Source organism: Arvicola amphibius, chromosome 6, assembly GCF_903992535.2.
Source record: "Arvicola amphibius chromosome 6, mArvAmp1.2, whole genome shotgun sequence".
Classification (NCBI taxonomy): domain Eukaryota; kingdom Metazoa; phylum Chordata; class Mammalia; order Rodentia; family Cricetidae; genus Arvicola; species Arvicola amphibius.
Genome location: NC_052052.2, coordinates 2,234,903 through 2,254,473, shown reverse-complemented (window position 1 = coordinate 2,254,473; position 19,571 = coordinate 2,234,903). Strand labels below are relative to the sequence as shown.

The 19,571-nt window shown below is 54.2% G+C and overlaps 1 protein-coding gene across 1 annotated transcript in view; it reads right to left on the bottom strand.

Annotated features, from left to right (window-relative positions):
* Tp73 (tumor protein p73) overlaps window positions 1-19,571 on the bottom strand; it is a 77,606-nt gene that overhangs the window by 9,293 nt on the left and 48,742 nt on the right. The window contains exon 4 of the mRNA XM_038333413.1: window positions 11,063-11,305. Coding sequence (XP_038189341.1) covers window positions 11,063-11,305 — 243 coding nt within the window. The remainder of the gene's footprint in view (window positions 1-11,062; window positions 11,306-19,571) is intronic.

Below are 19,571 nucleotides of genomic sequence, written 5' to 3'. Positions count from 1 at the left end.
CCCTGGAGACTCCTCACATCTTCCTCCCCAGGGGCAGTGGCGGTTTCCAGGCCCTTGGGTTTATAGGGCATTTTTATGGTGCTCTGCTTCCTCTAAAGTCCCTGTTGACTTAGAATTATGAATTATGAGTTACATCAACCCGGAAAATGTTCACCATGCTCCATTGTGACAGTTGGGGAAACCGAGGCTAGAGATGGAGAGTTGTCACAAAACCGGGAAGAGCAGGTGATGCTCACATACTAAGAGTCTTTCCTTTGCGAGGGACAGTGGAGGATCCTGACCACCCCAATCCTATAGGCTCAAGGTTTCCCATAAGAGGTTTACCGAAATATCATATACAATGGGCAAATGCAAGGAAGGGGAGGTGGGAAGAGGTACCATGAAGTAGGTCCCTTCCATTCTATTTAAAGAGCAAGAGAGGCTCATTATCAGGACCCTGCAGAAGGCCTGAGGGGTTGTTTTGAAAAGCAGTTGAGAAAAAGCGTTCTAGTCAAAGGAGCCTTCTCAAAGCAGCAGCTCGGGGCCACACCAGGGAGGCCAGTTTGACTTTCTGGAGTGACATAAAGTTCACAGTGTGGGGATCCCCAAGCATTAAGTAAATTCATACACAGTGCCAGGCAAACAGTTGGTACCAGTGGAGTGCCCAGGCCTCCTATTCACAAATGAAGGCTTCCCAACAAGGCCCAGGCTCAGACAACTGTGCTTGATCTCCTGTCGTGGAGGGAGGACTGAGCTAGTCCTGAACTCACAGAGGCTTTACCTGAGGCTAACCAAGGCAGTTTCCTGGGGAAGGGATATCCATCACTAACAAGCTATGGCTGAGTAACTGTTGTTTGCCCATTGTGGAGGCCTAGGCTACTTAAAGAAAATAGACTGAGGGTTGGGGGTGGAACTGGGGTCAAAGTCACCAGGAGCAGCAAAAAGAGGTTGTTCGTTAGCCTTTGAAGTCCCCTGTTCTGGTTCAGGAATGTAGGCTGGATTGCCCTAACCACAGGGCCACCTGTCAGGTTTGCCTACCACTGACTTACCACAAGACCCCCAGATGCCAGCAATGTGGCAGAGTGCCAGCAAGGTCAGACGCCTCGTGTTCCAGCATGGCCGCTCTCACTACCAGGTGAGGTGGTAGGTGAGTTGGTACAGCTGACGGGCACACGAACCGGGGAGGGGGGGGGCTCCTACAATCACCTTTTCCAAGCTGACTACCCAGAGGTCCCTTCCTCTCCCATGCTCATGACCTGAGAAGGGTTCATAGACCCACCGGGGCCTGAGCCAGGATGGGCTGAGAGCAGGGCAGGTATGGTGGTGCCTTAGGCCACATTCCTGGGAAGCCCAAACATGCCTGGAGGGAGGGACCGTGCATTAGGCTCATCTCAGTGCTCCCATCAGGATGGAGCCAGGCTCAGGGCACAGCCCAGCCACGGAGGGAGGCATCGGGGCTCCCTTCAACCACCTACTCCTGAGCAGTGCCTTACCACAGTGCCCAACCATCCCTGGAGCCCTGCCCCAGCCCTGCAGGCCACTGTTGCCCTCCCCCACCACTGCCCTCTGAGGATCTACGCCCCAAGCCGTGCACCATTACTGCCAAGGTGTGACTAGAGGTAGCTGAGGCCTGAGCCTCCTCCTCAGAAGGTGGCTTTTGTACCTATGGGTGCCCTGGGATGGGTGTGAGGTGGCACTGCCCTCCATGGCTTACAATGGGACCCTGGCAGGGGTGGGGGAGGGTGATCTAGAGAAAGCTAGGGAAACGTTTCAGAGTAGCAGGGCTGGTAAGGGACTAGCCATGGATGCCCCTCCCTGGGGAGGAGCTCAAAGTGCCAGGAGCTGTCCCTGGTACCAAGACAGCGGCTGCCGCATGATAATCTCTCAGAGAAAGAATCACCTGATGTCAAGTCATCTCTGGTGAGGCAAGTCTCCCACCGAGCCACTGTGGATGGGAAGCCCACATTCAGGGATGAAGCTACAGAAGGTCCCTCTCCCTAGGGCAAGGCAAACACCTCACCTCACTTTTGCACCCTCAGGTGGCATCGCTATTAGGTCAAAAACAATGGTTTTTGAGGCATTGGGGCTGTACACACACCCGATAGCCCTACACTAGCCACAGGTTAAATCTGTGGGTATCTATTTGAGCCAGGAGTAGGGAGTTTCAGGGTGGGGTGCCAAGGCTTCCCCACATCCCGGAGGGCCAGACGGTAAAACCAGCGGCCACAGGGAAAGACTCCAGGATACTCAAGTCCTGAGACCAGGAGTTCACCAGTACTCCCCTTCCTGGGCAGAGTTTGTGGGGTCAGTCCTCAGGGTCAGACTCTGAAGAAGGGGCAGGAGGGTGGATATCTCTTTTCCAGAGTGTCACGTGAGAAGGCTTCCTCCCTGCTGCCCTCCTCCTGCCTCTCTGTCCCTAGAACCGCTAGATAGATGTGTTTCAACAGATTCCGAGCTGATAAAATCTTATTTATCTTCGGCTGTTGACACAGAGCCGTCCAGACTTGCCTGCGCGGATGCGTGTGTTCCGCGGGGCTTGCAGGAAATACTTTGCCCAACATTGGGGCAGAGCAGACGTCCCTCCCGCTGCACTCCTCTGCCGAACCCTCCTCCTTCGCTCCCTCCCTGCCCCCACCCCAGTCCACTATGGTCCCCACCTGGCTGGAAGACCCTAGCCTGGCAGGGCTGGTGCAGGGTGGTGGGTGAGAGGGCGGGCGGGGGCAGGCACGGCACAGGGCTGTTAATTTCCTCGCACCCGCTCCCAGGCAGCTGGGTGCCCGGCATAGGCAGGTTTGGGCAGGAGGACAGTAGGGAGGTGATAATAACTTGTCTGTCATTTTCTCAGGACATGTAGCGTCTTGAAAACCGCAAATACCGTTAACCAGCTTGGGTGAATCTGTTAGGACAGATTCTGAACGAAAGGCGGTGGTGGGGGCTTTATTTTTTTAGTTTTTTTTCATAGCCCACTTTTATATAGTGTGTGTGTGTGTGTGTGTGCATGTTTCTGGACTCTGGACCCCCCCTTGAGAGTCAGCCCCATGGTCATAGGCTTTTACTCTTGCTAGGACAGATCCAAGGAGCAGGGCGTGGAATCTGGTAAACTCAGATTGATCTCTTAAACCTGGAGGAACCCAGGTCCACAGCCCCTAAGTTGTCCTGTTCCCTTTCCCCTCAAGAAAGGCCACTGGGAGAGATGCAGACCCATGGATCCCAGCAGCCGAGAACAGGTCCTGGGCAGCCACTCGGTGGGCGCATCTTAGCCTCGGCTGAGTTTGCTCTCATGATCGTTCATGTCCATGATCAATCAGCGGACATCTGAGAGCAGGGTGGGTGCTCACACAGGCTAGGTTAGCAGGGGTGGGTGCTCACACAGGCTAGGTCTGATAGGACAAGGTCTAAACCTAAGCCCTAGAGAGGGGATGATGCTCAGGTGATGTCACTCAGCCTGTGCCAGAACACCTCCATGCCAGGATATAGGCTGAGGGCAGGAAGAGTCCGTGTTCTATGAACCCATCTTTGGAGGACCCAGGCTTCAATGCCTAACCCTGCCAAATGCGCAATAAAGAGACAGTGGTTATTCCTAAAGAGCTGCAATCTGAGGGAGGGTAGAGGACCCCAGGAGCCATGTAAAGCCTGAGTGGCTGCCACAGTCTAGGGACAAAAACCTGTCCCCCTGGGAAGGACCAGTCCAGGAGCTAGCTGGGACTCCCCTCAGGAGCTGGGCAGCTTGTCCCACCAAACAACCAAGCGGGAGCCATTCGGGTACCCTGGTACCCTGTGCCCTTTTTCACACCAAGACTGTGGAGTCAGAAGGCCCAGGTCATGGGGTTTGGGCCTGCTTAGCCTCTGCATGGCAGAGAACCTTCCAGCAGTTTCTGCCCTAGGCTAAGGAGCTGGGAAGCAGATAGATAGCTACCTGTGAGGGCCCGATAGCTGTCTCAGAGGAGAAGGGTAGGGCGATGGTTGAGAATCTGGGAGGAATGCACGGTTGAGGGGTCCACACAGAAACCTGAGGAAGGAAAGGAGCCCTGTCCATGCCATTTCCTGCAAGGCTTCTGGGTCTACTTTGACTTCCTGGGAACTAGAACTTGGCTTCCAAAAGCTGCCGACTGAGCTGGGGTAAATCAGTAACCAGACATTGTCATCTTGCGATTGTTATATATCTCTGGTTCCTTGTAAACAGCTCTCAAAATCCAGAGACTCTTCAAAGCACCAGTGCTGTTTAATGCTAACAACTAGCTTAGGGCTGCTTCCCTGAGTAGCTCCCAGAAAGATCCAGGCAGTATATGCTACACCCCAGCCCCAGCCTTTGGGAAGGAGCAGAGAGCATGAAGGTCAATTGGGTCCCCAATGTCAGATGATTACTCATGGCTTCATAATGAAGCCTCTGCATTAACCCCAAAGGACAGGACTTGGTCAGCTTCTGGACAGCTGGACGTGTGCAGGTGCCTGGATATGGTAGCCAGAGAGGACCAGGAAACTATATCCTTTCTCTACCTTGTCCCACACATTCCTTTCCTACCCTATGTTTCTGGGGGGAGAGGAAGCTGCCAGGTAGGGGTGTCTTCCCTGACATCAAGTCATCGGGGCGGACGGAGGCTCCGGAAGCTGATTGGATGGGTGTAGCTGAACTACAAGCAAATGCTGTGTGGTGCCCCAGCTCCAGAGTGCCACTGTCAGGATTTTCTGAGACTTCCCTAGGAGGTACTGTCACCTACCCCTAGCCTGGACACCTAATCTTATCCCAGGACCCAGGGCCATCTGAGGACCTCAGGAGCAGAATAGAAGGAAAGTACTCCAAACACATCATGATGGGGTCCTAAGCACCCTAGCTTCATCCTCCCCGTGAGTCCAAACAGGGACCCCCTGTCACTCTTCTTCCTGATCCAGCCACCAGGAGAGTTGTGCCTTGTGTCTTGGCCACTCACGGGGCCAGCCTGCTGCTGCAAGCAGACTTGCTTGGCCCGTCCTCTGGCCTCCAGTCATTGGCTCAGTGATAAGGGACTCACAGGCCTGTCCAGCACAGGATCCCACAGGGAGGGTGGCAACCAGCCTGCTCTGAACACAGCGTGGAGCCTACGCTGGCTGTCAGTGGCGACGTCCACAGGCAGGATCAACCTCGTCAGCATGAGGATTGCAGGGCATCATAGGACAGTCTGACACACCCATCTCCACTCCAGCTGTGAGCTGTGACCCTTCTAAACACAGACCTTGGCCAGCTCCTCTCAGGACCGGTGGCTTTCCGTATAGTCTCAGGGGCTGGTGACAGCCAGGAGTCAGGGAAGCAAGTTGAGTGTGTGTGTGTGTGTGTGTGTGTGTGTGTGTGGTGTGTGTGTGTGTGGTGTGGTGTGTGTGTGTGTGTGTGTGTTGGGAGGGAGTTGCTCTTCAATGCTGTAGGCAATAACTGATTAGAATACAAGTTTCCACTGAACTCTGGGCACCTTATTGTAGTTTTGGAACAGGAACATTCAGGTGTCTAAATGTCCAATCCCGCATTAAGCATGGCACAGCAGACTGGGAGCTTCCGTGGAACCAGCACTACATGCAGATGTGACACTGCCCTGTTTTACCTCCCGCCCCCTCTAAGGCTCAGCAAGCTCCCTTAGGTTGTCAAGCTCAAGGGGACACCAAGTGAGCAGATACAGCTCGCACTGCTGGCGGAGAGGCAGGTATACAGGCCAGGCACTGAGCAGTGAACCTGGGACTCCGGTCACTGAATGGTTATTTGCCCCACAGCAACCTGTCCAGGAGATTCTAATAAGCCCTCAAGCGCACTGCACAGCCCGGCTTCACAACCTGCTACCCCGTCTCAGAGCACCAAGGTTGGTCCACCATGTCTTCTTGGACTGATCAGTGGCGGGTGATGGCAGAAGACCCCTCCTCCCTACGCTCGAAGCCTAGAACATTCCAACTCGTACAAGCAACAGAGTTCCTGGATGGGCTCTGGGCTTTTCCAGGAGGAGGTAACAGAGTCTGGGCTATTCTGGAGTGGTCTCCATGCATCTTAGCTTAGCTTCCAAAGTGGGAGTCTGATAAATCTCATGTTTTTCCTATAACCATCACCAGCCTGGAGGGGCAGGTGTGCAAATCCCAACTCACCATTCGGCCCTGGAGCTCACCTTACTCCATTCCCCAAACCCTGCCCAGCTGTAGCCTAGCATGGACACCTCCCCCGCCCTGGTCTCTCATCTGGCTGTAAAGTGTGTTGACAGACTTGAGGGGCAGTGGGCAGGGCTAGGTCCTGCAGGGAAAGCATACCATGGATCAACAATGGGGAGAGGTGGTTCACAGACCTGGCTGGCTAACTCACCTTTGAAATTGGTCAGCCCTAGAAGATTCTAATCAGGAAGCATTTAAGAATCTACCCAGGGTGGATGGTGGGAAGATAATGTCTCTCTGCCAGCGTGAGAGGTGGCAGAAATTCTCAAGGTGCTAAGGAACAAGCCAAGCTCCCTTCTTCACAGTAAGCGGTGCCCCCCACCCCCCAAGTGTCAAAGCCTCATCATTACCTGTTCTCAGAGCTCCTAAGGTTCCAGAACCAGCCCTGGAGAACTTGAAGCAGTGGGCAGGCAGAGAGAGTTCCACAGACTCCTGGGACATGCCACTGGGTTGCCATCCCGTCCCTGCACTTTGCTGATGTGTGCCCTGACCCGGCCCCTCCTCTGAGTTCTCCTCTGCAAAGCGGGAAAGGAGGTACACACATCCCCTGCAGGCTGAGGGGTGGCACCGGGGGTCCTGAGATGCCATGCCCGTTGCATCAGCTGCACAGAATGCAGGAAATAGGGAGTCTTCCACAACCCCGGTCAGACCAGGTCTCTATCTACCAGTATGGTGTGAGTTGATGTGAGAGAGTCTATGTAAGTATCAGCACTAGGCCTCCCAGGGTCACACCAGGCAGGCTGAGTGGAGAGAAAACCAGGAACCACACTCCCAGTCCATACAGCCGAGTCTCTGAAAAATGGATGGTTCTTTGCGATGTATGAATCAGAACTCAATCCTCCATAGCCCCATGGGATAGAGTCCTATCCCACAAGGTGCCCTGTCTCCTGCTCCACACTAGAGCCCTGGAGGTATGTGGTGTAACCCAGGTGGGGAGCATCCTTCAACACGGGGACCATGTTACCAGTGTCTAGCTGCACTTGGATCCAGAGGTTCAGAGTCTCCAGGCTAAATTCTGTGCCCACTGTGGACCAAAGTCCCTTGGGCCATCAGTGGAGGAGAGAGCAGAGACCCATCTCTGAAGCAGGGACCCGGCACAGACCAGGGCCAGCCTACCGGGAGCCTGCCTTCTACTGTGAAGTTACACACAATATGAGCAATTGCTGTAATTCCTCTCTAAGTGCTCTTGTTTCCCCCCAATAATTCACGTTTCATCTCCACAATAAACATTGTTAGAACTCTCCTCTCGGCTTTAAATATACATAATTGCTCCCGGTGCCAGTAAAAGGTATTAATTCCATTTATGCATTCCATAAACTTTTAGGATAACGCAATTGATACCACAATCATGTTGGGACACCTCCTCTATTCTTCTGCTTTGCAAACCTCCGAGGGGCTGGAAAGTTTGTTCCAAATCCATTAGTGTTGACTCAGCCCCATCCTCCCCAGGAATCCCTCACAGAGGCTTTGTGCTTCCCGCCAGGGGCTGGTGGGTGGGTGGGTGCATAGCTGCTCCTTCTCAGGATAGACAGGCAGGAAAGCAGGCAGGCAGACAGGCAAGCAGACACACACACACACACACACACACACACACACACACACACACACACACACAGAGGCTGAGCACCACTGAAGTTTACTTGGGGCCGTGTCCAAACCATCTGTTCATCAATGGTGCTCCCAGGCCAATCAAGTCATCCATGAACACGCCCTCACTATTAGCCCCCTCTCTAGCAAGCTAGCGGTGTCACAGCCTTCCCCTGGGGTTCTACGGACACCACACCAGGCCAGCGTTACATCCACACGGGCCCTCTTGCCCAGCTGCAGAGCCCTCTCTCTCTCTGAATGTCTCCGATATTGAAGACAGCCACCTCTGTAAGCAAGACGAAGGCAGCGTGAAGGGGCTGCGCTTGGAGCTGGACAGCGGCTAGCCACCCTTCCCATCATGCTTGTTGGTTCCACTTCTTCCTCTGTTGAGGGACTCCTGAGACCAGGTGTCCACAATCTCACACCCAATAATAAAGCTCTCATCTGGCCAAGCCACTCGCTGCTCAGCCTTGCCTGAGGAAAGGGGCTGTCAGAACCCAAGACAGCAACCAGGGAGACTAGCATGTGTGCTTGCATGCTCATTCTTATTTGTTGGCACGCCTGTGTTTACTGGTATATGTGTGTGCATCTCTGTATATGCCCAAGTGTGTTTACATCCTTGTGTGCCTATAGATATATGTGCATGCACTACACACATCTGTGTACCGAGGTGTCCACCCATATGGGACCCTGGGCATATGTACACATACATGTGTGTATACATTCATGTAGGACCATGAACTGAGGGCCAGACCTCTTACTACACAAGCAGATTTTTAGGTTGAGGGAAGCTGATTTGGGCAAGCAGATCCTCTGGGGCTGGAAAGGTGACTTCGGCAACGCTGAGGCCAAAGGCCCCATTAACAGCTGTGGTCACTTGGAGGCCAGGGAGGGTGTTTTGCCAGTATGAGAGGAACGAAGGCAACAGTCAATATGGAATTGTGCTTGAGAAAAATATGAGTTATCTACCAGTTACCAGCCAGCAGTGTGGCAGGGGCCGAGGTGCAGAAGCCTAGACGGCAAGCCTGGGCAGCGCACGCACAGCTGGACCCCCAGAGCTGAGAGCAGCCGCCACCAGCCCTTCCCTAGGCATTGAGAAAAGCCCTTGGGTGTCTGCTCCCAGATCGCCAAGGTGCCAAAAATCTCATTATCAATGTTGGTCCCACCTCCGCCCCCTGTGTGGCAGGGCTGGGAGGGTGCGGGAAATAGCATCCTCTTTCCCAACAACTCAGCTCTGCTGCCCCGGCACTGGGTGAAGGTTAGGTTGGGAGGCCAAGCCTTCCGTGATCCATGGCAAGTCTGGCCAGCCAGGACTGTCTCTAGTCTGAGCAAACCACCCCATGAGGACAGTTAGAGCAGGGCAGCAGGAAACAAACCATTATGGGAGACTTAGTGCCAGACACCTCCAAGGGGTTGCAGAGGCCCCAAGTGGAAGGAGGAAGCCAGCAGAGAGGGCATTGCCTGCCCCTCTCAAAGACCAATACTGACCATCTGAGGTACCCTGAACCCTCAGACAAGTCAGAGACTGACCCCATCAACATCCTCAGGCAAATAAGATGGAGGGGGCAACTCTACAAGCTGCATCATCCCCAGGGTTTAGGGGACTTCCTCCTGACACCACCAGACCTCTATGACGGACCAGGTCCCCACCTCACCCTAAGAGGGAAAGGCGGACTTAGGGAAGACATTTGAAAGTGGAAGAGCAGTGTGGAGAGCCTCTTGTCACTGGAACTACCCATGTTTCTCCCAGGCTTCCTGACCTCACCCCAGGTCAGGAGCTGGGCTGGATGAAGAATCTATGGTTTACCCCACCCCAGCCCATCTACAGACACAGGAGAGACCTTCAGCAAGGATAACAGTTCTATAGAAAAGCCAACTCAGGAGGCCCCGCTGGATGGCTCCCTCATCTCCACTGCCCCAGGACAAGAGTAAGATCTATCTGTGTGCTATACCGGTCCCGTCTCTTTCGGACCCTTACCACTGCCCCTCAGTCAGTGGTTGGGGAGAATGGAGCGTGAGACAAACTCAGGATGAGGCACTGTTATAGTCACCCAGCCCCTCTTGACTCACTGGAGCCCGTCAGAGCCCCAGCAGTTGGGCTGAGCCATTAGTTAACCATGGACCAAACGCTGGGGAGCCCACCAAGAGCAGTAGCCAAAAGAAACTGCAGGAGGTCAAGGCCTGAGACCAGACCCAGGCCAACTAGACAAATCTTCTGTGGCCACATACAGGGCTGTCTCTGTCCAGCTCTTCAGTCTCCAGAGAGAAGGTGAAAGCTGCACCAGTGGGACTTAGGTTTTGGAGAGGAGCCTTGGGAGGGGCCCTGCTCCCGTTGAGAAGAGGAGGCGAGACAAAGCTTGCACTGCAGAGACGGCCCCAGCCCCAACTCCAGCTACAGAGGACGGATGCTGCTGCTCGGTGGACAGCTGGACGACCCAGTGTCCCTCCGTGCACCTCCGACTGGCCCAGCCAGTGCAGGGTTCCCTCTTCCCAGCTGGACGGCCCTGGGACTGCCCTTCCTACCCAATGCCTGGCATGCCCCGCACGTCCAGACAGTGTCCCCAAGGTCTGACCCTGCTTCTCCTGAAGCCCTTGCTCCCAGAGACAGCCTGGATGCTCAGTGGTTAAGAAGGCTTGTGGCAGTGACCCCTGAACTCCAAGTCTAGCACCTACTTACTAGGTGCACAACTCTGAGCAGGCTGTTTCCCTTCTCACACCTCAGCTTCCCTGCCTGTGCAATGGGGGCAAGATCAGACTCCACCGTGGGCAAGTCATAGCACTTAGCTGGCTACCCAACTCGCAGCCAGTGCGCATGGGGTGAATTTTGACAACATCAGCTAATTCCCAGCCACAAACCAGACTGTTCCTAGAGGCGTCTGAGACAGGACCAGAGCTCCTGGCACTGTGCTTACACTCCTGGAGATCCGGTCCACAACCAGCAAGCCACCACACCACCTGGAGGAGGTAGTCCCCAAAGGATCATGTGGGCCCCCAAGACTCAGCAGAGGTGCGGGACTCAGCTCAGGATGGATTCCAAGGCACTGAGCACAAAAAAGCCGGCCAGTCTCCCTGCCCCATGGATCTCATTGATTGCAACACTCCTGACCTTTCCAGACCCATGGGAGGCTGGCTGACTCTGGCCACACGTCCGAGGGGTGGGCACACCCAAACTGCCCAGCCCCAGAACCCGCCTCCTGCTTGATGCTCCTCCTGGCTCTGGCCAGGAGGGAACCCCATGTGGACAGCATGTGTGCTCAGACAGACCTCAGTGCCAGGACCGTGGTATTCCACCCTGCTGCCCTCCCTCCAGATGCCCACTGACAACACGGCTACTCACCGTCCAGGTGGCTGACTTGGCTGTGCTGGACTGCTGGAAGGTGACCTCGAAGTGGTGGGGGCCAGGGTAGTCAGTGTTGGAAGGGATGACAGGCGCTGGAGACATGGTGTCGAAAGTGGAGCTGGGCTGCGCGTAGGGCGAGTGGGTGGGTGCGCTGGCAGCGTGCTCCGGGGTGTAGGGGCTGGCCGGGGCCGCGCGGCTGCCCATCTGGTCCATGGCGCTGCTGAGCAAATTGAACTGGGCCTGGCAAGGAAGGGGGAGGAGGGAGGGGAGAAACGAGGGCTAAGGTGGAAGCCCCAGCTCCAGCTCCTGTCCCGTTGGGGAGGTGTCTTGTTACAGGAGCCTTAAAGGGCCAGCCGGCTCCAAGTCATCCCAAATATTTCCTGGGGCCCCCACCCCACCCCAACAGGTCACTACTTGTATTGGGATAAACGCATATTCACCTCTCCTGCCTGCCCCCTCCGTCTGCCTCCCGGGTGCCAGGGCTTCTGGGGATCCACCCAGCTGCCAGCAAGGTGGATTGGGGCTTTGCACACCTACCTGGAGGGGAGCTATTTGGTTGGGAAGGTTCCCAACCCACCCAAGACCCTGGTGGGCTCCACTGTGTTCCTGGGACAGCACAGGGGCTGGAGGGCCACAAAGATCAAAGTTCTGAGAGCCTGTAGCCTGGCTGCAAGGGTAGGGTGGGATGCACTGGGTTCTAGAGCATGGGTACCCTGAAGTCCTGGAAGGCCAGATGTGACTCCTAGGTCCAGCCCTCTGAGTGATGGGCAGAGGTGAGGCTGCCATTGGTCCCCAGAGGTCCCAACAGCCATTTTCAAAGGAATTTCTTTAAGCCTTGGCTTTATCTCCATTACTATAATGTCCCCACTCCTCCAGGGTCCAGGCAGCTCCTCCAAGAACCCCTGCTGGTTCTCTAGGACAGCCCAGGCTGTCCAGCCCTTCCTCCAAGTCAACTACCCCACTGGCCCAGGAACCTTAGGGAGGCCCCACCTCTCTGCCATGGGTGTCTCGACAGCTATCAACTGGAAGACTGGAAGACCCCCCCCCTCCCCCCGGTCCACATCAAAAGGCATCAAATCAAGAAGGATTTGGGAAGATAGTACCAATGGCTGATGCTGGTCAGAGTGGGTCCCTAACTGGGTTGCTTAATTGATCCTCTCTGCGCTGGTGAGCTTTCCTGCGAACTCAGATGGACCTCCACAGGCCTGAGGTGGGTACTGCCGTCTATTCCCACTTCACAGATGAGGACCCTAAGACTCTGAGGGGGAAATGACTGGCTCCAGTTAGCCAGCAACATAACAGAGACTGGATAGATGGTGAAGAAATGGGGTCACAGTACAAAGTGCCCCCCTTTGCCCTGTTGCCCTCTTCAGAGAGGCCTCTGAACCTGGAGTCTTGTCCTCGATGGCCCCTCCCACTAGCCAGCTGCAATCCATGTTCCCAGACAACACCGCTGCAGGCCGCAGGTTTCCCTTCTCCTGGATACTTTGTGTTCAGCCCCTCCTGTCCCTCAGTCCTCACACGGAGGGCAGTTTTACAAAGTGACCGGTGATGCCAAGGCCCCAGTGGTCCACTGTGAGTCCTTGATTGACAATTCGAGTGTCCTTGAGAACACCAGACTGAAGATAATACAGGAGAGAGGGTCCTACGAAAAGGCTGCCCAGCAGGAGGAGGATCAGCTCAGAGGACAGATCAGATGAGGGAACTCGGGAGACAAGGGGCCAGAGACAGGTTCTAGTTTGTTTGCTTGTTTTTAAGATTTATTTACTTCTTGATTGACTGATTGGTTTTTCAAGACAAGGCTTCTCTATGTAGCCTTAGCTGTCCCAGAACTAGCTCTATAGACTAGTATGGCCTTGAACTCACCGAGATCCTCCTGCCTCTGCCTCCTGAGCGCTGGGATTAAAGACATCAGCCACCACCTCCCAGCTCTAGATATATTTTTTATGTTATGTGTATGAGTGTTTTCCCGGATGTGTGTTGCTCGCCACATGCGGCCCCATGTGGAAGCAGGCCAGCATGATGTCACTCTACCCCTGAATGATATTCTAAAGAGAGACTTGTGCCTCTCTGTCAGTCAGAGTAGTAAAACAATGGACCCCAAAGAAATGGGAATTTCTCCTCGCACCTCCCACCTCCCCAACACAAGAATCTCGCCATGGGAGAAGGAAAAGGCCCCAGGACGGCTTGTCGCTCAGAAAAAGATTTCACATAAACTTGCCCCCACTGAGGCTGAAGCTCAGTGAGAGCTGGGTCGCACCCTGACCAGGATGCTCAGATATGTACATTCCTGGCCCTCTAGTTAATTTTTTTTTTTTGGTTTTTCGAGACAGGGTTTCTCCGCAGCTTTAGAGCCTGTCCTGGAGCTAGCTCTTGTAGACCCGGGCTGGTCTCGAACTCACAGAGATCCGCCTGCCTCTGCCTCTTGAGTGCTGGGATTAAAGGCGTACGCCACCACCACCCGGCTCTAGTTAAATTTTGATTTCATTTTGGACCCTGAAGCCAAACTTTAATGGCTCTCTCTGTCCTGCTTGCCAGTGTGGCCACATTGAGTAAACTTTCCCGTCTTCATTTGACTTCTTCAATTGGCTTCTTGTGTATGGGTGGCCAAAGCTGGCTCAGGACACAAGGTAGAACCCCAAGTTCAATAACAAAGAGAGCATCTGAATCCCCTGGACCTGGAGTTACAGGTGGTCATGAGTTGGCGCGTGGGTACTGGGAACCAAACCTGTGTCCTCCAAGGGGAGCAAGTGCCCCTAACCACTGAGCCATCTCTCCAGAACCAAGTTCTGTCTCTCGCCGGAACTGTGGCCTCTGCACCTGAGACTGAGGACCAGGCAGAGTTACCAGCTCTGGGACACTGGGGCAGCCAGCGGCTGCCGTGCAGAGCAGATCTGAGCAAAACCTGAGCCGAGCCAATGTCTGAGTCCCACCTTTTCCCCACTATGCAAGGCCCTACTGGACTTGGGCAAATAGACCCTGGCAGGGGGACCCATTTCCATAGTAAAAAAACATCTATCCACAGAGGGGCTGAGACCAGACCCTGACCACTGTGTACTTCCTAGTCCTGGGCAGGCTCCCAAACCTTCTCAACTTTCTGTGCGATAGGACACTAGCTCCTCCACCCCTATCCCGGACAAGTGGACAAAGGAGTTAGAAGAGCACTGGCATTGAGGACTGTGATGACATCATAGGACTGTGATGACATCATAGGACCATGATGACACCATAGGACTGTGATGAGATAGGACTGTGTTGATATCATAGGACTGTGATGCCATAGGACTATGATGACATAAGACTGTGATAACATCATAGAACTACGATGACATCATAGGACTGTGATGACATCATAGGACTGTGATGACATCGTAGGATTGTGATGACATCGTAGGACTGTGATAACATAGGACTGTGATGAGATAGGACTGTGGTGACATTGTAGGACCGTGATGACACCATAGGACTGTGATGATGTCATAGGACTGTGATGAGATAGGACTGTGGTGACGTCATAGGACTGTGATGACATAGGACTATGATGACATAAGACTGTGACAACATAGCGAGCCTGTGGATGAAACTCCAAACCTTGTTCCGAGCAGACACACAGTGGTGACTTCATGTTGGTAAACAACACAGAACAGGTGAAGCCAGAGAGGAAGATGGCAATAGACCACAGAACTGCACAGAGAGAGGTAGGGGAGCTCAGGCACTGTTCCTCTCCGGCAAGGAGAAAATGTTCTGGAGGTGATGGATGCGTACATCTGATCAGACTGAACACTGTTGGGTGGTACATTTTGTTATTTACTTGTTTGTTTTGTTCTTTTTAGTTTTTGGGATGTGGTCTCTTGTAGCCCAAGCTGGCCTGGAGCTCATTATATAGGAGGCTGACCTCGAACTCCTGATCCTCCTCCCTTTTCCTCCCCCTCCCCTCTCCCCTCCCCCTTCCCCTCTCCCCCTCCCCCTTCCCCTCTCCCTTTCCCTTTCCCTCTTCTTCTCCTTCTCCTCCCTCTCCCTCTCCCTCTCGAGTGCTGTGCTGGGATTACAGGCAGGCACCAGGGTGCCTACTTCATACTGTGCTGAGAATTGAACCCACGGCCTCAAACACTCTAGGCAGGAAGTACTCTACCATCTGAGTCACACCCCCCAGACCATATGTTTTAAATGAGTAGATTGTGTGGTGTGTGAATTACACCTTAATAATGCTATCTAAAAGCAGGAAGGAACTGATCCTTACCTTCCCCAGCACCAAGGCCATGTGAGGGGAGCATGGGATGTGACAGTTGGCCCCCCTCAGAAAGAGGGGTGAAGCCTCCCCTATTGGAGTATCTAGGCTGATACTCCATCCCATCCCAAGATCTGACGACAGATTCCTGGTAGGAAGGTCATGGTCCCACTCCTCCTCCTGGCACAGGAGTGTGGGTGTCATAAAGGCAGAACTCTGGTTGGCCCAGCACAGCCCCCCACCCAAGCATCCCCATTCTCAGACTCCTCCTATAGGCCTCTGACCACAGCCCTACCTCCCAGCAGAAGCCTCTTCCTTGGCCTTGCCATAGACTCCGCTGCGCTCAGAGGGGCTAGCCCTGGCTACAGCAGCTGGAGCATCTGGGCACTCTGACCTTTGTCCAGTCCTAATGCCTTCCACAGGAAGGTGTCACTCCTATCTCCCCTACAGAACTGTGAGCGTGTGAGGACCCACACCATCCTGTGAGTTGGACCAGTGGCTAGCACATGAAGGAAAGTATCCCAACTGCAAGGACTCTATGCCAGAGAAAGAAGGTCTAACACCTTTCTCCTAGCTCCATGGTCACACACTGAGATGACCCTAAATTGGCAGAAATAACTATCAGTTGCATTTACCAATTCCTTTCATCTGTTTTATGTTGCAGTCCAGGGACTGAGCCCAGACTTCACATAGGCAAACACTCCACCCCCGAGCCACATCTCTGTCCCTCTTCTCATCATGGGAATGCAGTTATTAAAGTCCAGAATTCCATATGTGGTTCACATTGTGCATGTGTCCCGCAGCGCTTGTGAGCCATCAGGCCCAGGAACCCCATGGATGCCCTTAACATAAAGCCCTTTATAGACAATGGCATAGCACTTACACGGAGCCTACACACATCCTCTGGCTGGCTCACAAAACCTAGCACGTGGTATCTGCCATGTAACCATTAGACTGCCCCACTTAAGGGATGAAGAGAGTCATGCCTGTACTTGTTTAGTATAAATGCGATTTTTCCAAATATTTTTTTGATTCCTACTCATTAGAATTTGAGGATGCAGAACCTACAGACATGGGTCCCCACAGACACGGGGTCCCACAAACACGGGCTTTAACTGACGCAGACAACCCCACAGACACAGAACACACAGACAGATGACTCAGCAGACACAGGATCCCACAGACACAAAGGAGCCCACAGACAGGATAGGTGTCATAAACACTGAGAGTCACATAGACGCAGACGGAGGATGCCGTAGCCGCAAAGGAGCCCACAGACGCAGGATCCCACCCACTGTGCTCCCTGAGAGGTGTGCATTTCAGAGCGGTTGCTTGAGGCATTTTTCTGTGCACACAAAGTAGCAGAGGAAGGAATGAGTGAGAGAATGAATGAAGAAGGAAGGAAGGAAGGTGACGGCGAGGCTGTGAGTCCGGTGATGGCTTCCCACGTCTGAGTGATGGTCAGGAAGGCAGCTCTCTCCGATGTGGCTGTCTAGGAATGAGGATAGAGCCGTGGTTCTACCTCATGTTTCCTGTCTTCCAGGGGATCCCTGGACCTCGGGGAAGGCATTTCCCTGTTACGTTTCAGATCCAGGATGGGACGGTAGGTCCACCTCCTTCCTGCAGCCTTCAATGTCTCCCCAGCGAAGGGCTCTGGGAAGGGAGGTCACGACAGCGGCAGTGGGCAGTAGCAGCCTCTCCATGCCCAATTTCTGTCCCATCCTGATGGGCAGAGAGCCCTGCCTCTCTTGCTCAGAAGCAGAGTACAGGCCCATGGCAGTAAGGTTCATATTTTAACTTGTCTGCATTCTTCCGTGATTGGAGGTGGGTGCCAAGGACTTAGTAATTGAACCAAAAGGAACAGTGATAGCATCTGTGGGGGAGCATTCTGCAGGAGGGACCGGGCGCTTCCAGCAGTCAGGCCCTCAGCACTGGAGTGCAGAACCTGGCTGGCATGGCGAATCTGAGGCCTTCTCACAGAAGCAGGCCCCCGAAGACCTGCTTTGGGGACACTGGACTGGCCGGCCAGTGGGCCAAACTGTCCCCTTGTCTAGTGAAGGCTGGACCTCCCCTGCCTGCTCTTTTATTGCATTTCAGGGACTCCACCCACTTGCTCACAGTCTTGGTGTCTATTATGCCTCCCAAAGACGGCAAGGACCCCACTGATTACAAAGCGTAGGAGATCTCCTTAGCGCTCTCTCCTTCCTCTGAGGCCCTGGGGAAGGATCCGCTCCTGTTTCCTCATTGCCAGGCTGTGAGGCTCAGTCAGGCCCCCTACTCCTGCCTCCAGATAGGCTGTTGAAATTAGAAGCTTGTCAGAGAGGTCTAAGAAGGTCCACACAGAAGCCCAGGGGTCCCCCAGGCCCAGAGGCCCCCCCGGAAGCCCAGACAAAGCCACTTGGCCTCAGGGAAGAACCTGGGCAAAACCCGAAGTTTTTTGGTTTGTTTTTCTTTCAATGAGAACTCCAAGATAGTGGGCTAATTAGGACATGCCCGGCCTGCGGCAGCCCACATGTGCCTACATGTGCATGTGGGGTGCCTGGGCGTGACCTGAGGAAGCCTTGAGGAACGAAGGAGTCATGGAGCCAGCGGGTGGCCTTTCCTCCAGTGTCCAGGCCACTAGTGGCCAGTCTCCACGACATCAGGGGACAACAGCTCTGATGGGGGATGGGTTTGAGGAGAACACAGCCCACCCCCAGGTCTCTGCGTCACACACTAGACTTTGTCCAGTGGTACTGGAATCATCCAGCAAACCCCCGGGACAGTTGAGAGTAAGACCTGTCCTGGACTCAGGCAGATGGGGCCCCTGTGAGCCCCACCCTCTACACTGTCCTGGGCACAGACAGATGGGGCCCCTGTGAGCTCCACGCTCTACACTGTCCTGGGAACAGACAGATGGGGCCCCTGTTAGTCTTGCTCTCTCCGGAGAAGGCCAGGCTTTCTCCAAAGAGTCTCCCATTTCCTCACTCTTAGTGGTCTGTTCTCGGCCCCTGCATAGAGACCTGCAGGAGGCCTCTCAGGCACCCCTGCTGGAAGCAGCGCCATCAGTGCCTCTGCCCTCTTTCCTTGAGCTCAGACTTCAACTCAGTTCTAACACCTTGTCTCCTGGAAGTCTCTTCATGCTGTGGGGTGACAGCACGCTGGTGACCCTGCCCTATAGCAGAGGGTCATGGAGCACAGGACACCAAAAACTGGGCCTCTAGCTCCCCAAGCTCCTGCCAAAGGCAGCTGAGTTTCTTGTCTGCTCTGAACAGAGAGAGAAGGAGATAAAGCCAGTCTAACCCTCCAGCACTCTCTCCTGGTTGACGGTGGGTCCAGGGTGAGAACTGTGCTTCAGGGCGTAGGGGACAGCAGGAGCTGGAGAGAGGTAGGAAAAGGTTCCACATCCCTGGACCTCCGTTTTCTCTTTTGCACAGTGGGAATTAAGTCCATTCATAACTCATAGCACAGTTGTGAGGGTGGGGCCTGGAAGCCGAAACCCTATGGCTATTGAAGAGGAATAACCCTGGTTCAAGCAGCAGGACACCAGAGTCCAGGAGCTCCACCGCCTTGGGCTGGCACATTCCTACCCTAACATACTGGCACAGGGCCCAGTGAGGAAGGGACAGAGGCTGTCTGCCCACAAGAAGCAAGGCTGGTACCAAAGGTTGAATAGAGCTATGAAGCTCTATGTGGGATAGACTTGCCGTCAATAGGTAGCATTCTTGAACGTGTACCGGTTGTGCTAGCACCTGGCATGGAAAGAGATGCTCAGAATCTCTTGCTGAGCGAAACAGACCCTGAAATACACACGGAGACCTAAACACAGTCAGAGAGTCCTACTCCTTGGACTTCAGCAGCCTCTGAAGGAAATGTCCGCACGATGGTCCCCGTTGGCCACAGACAGTGCCCCGGGGCGGAGGACGGGGCGGGGGGAGGGGGGGAGCAGGCTCTGCCTGCTCAATGCTGGAGTGAGGGCAGGGCCTCCCCCATGCATCCCTTTTTTCCCCCACCAGTCACCTGTCCTGACCAGACAAGGAAGCTCTCGCCTTCCGCCTTCCTGCCCTCATGTTAAACCTGGGTACTGTGCTCTTACCTTAAGGACTCCCACCTCCCATCTTAACTGTTTCAAACCCACGAACAATCTCAATCGATAGGTTCTTATACGTGGATTGAAACTGAACGTCTTTTTAAAGGCTGGGGCAGGTTACCGCCCTTACGTAGTCCCTTCTGACGTCATCAACCTCGACAGCCTTTGTCATAGCCCAGAACACCACGATGGACCACGAAGGTGGACGG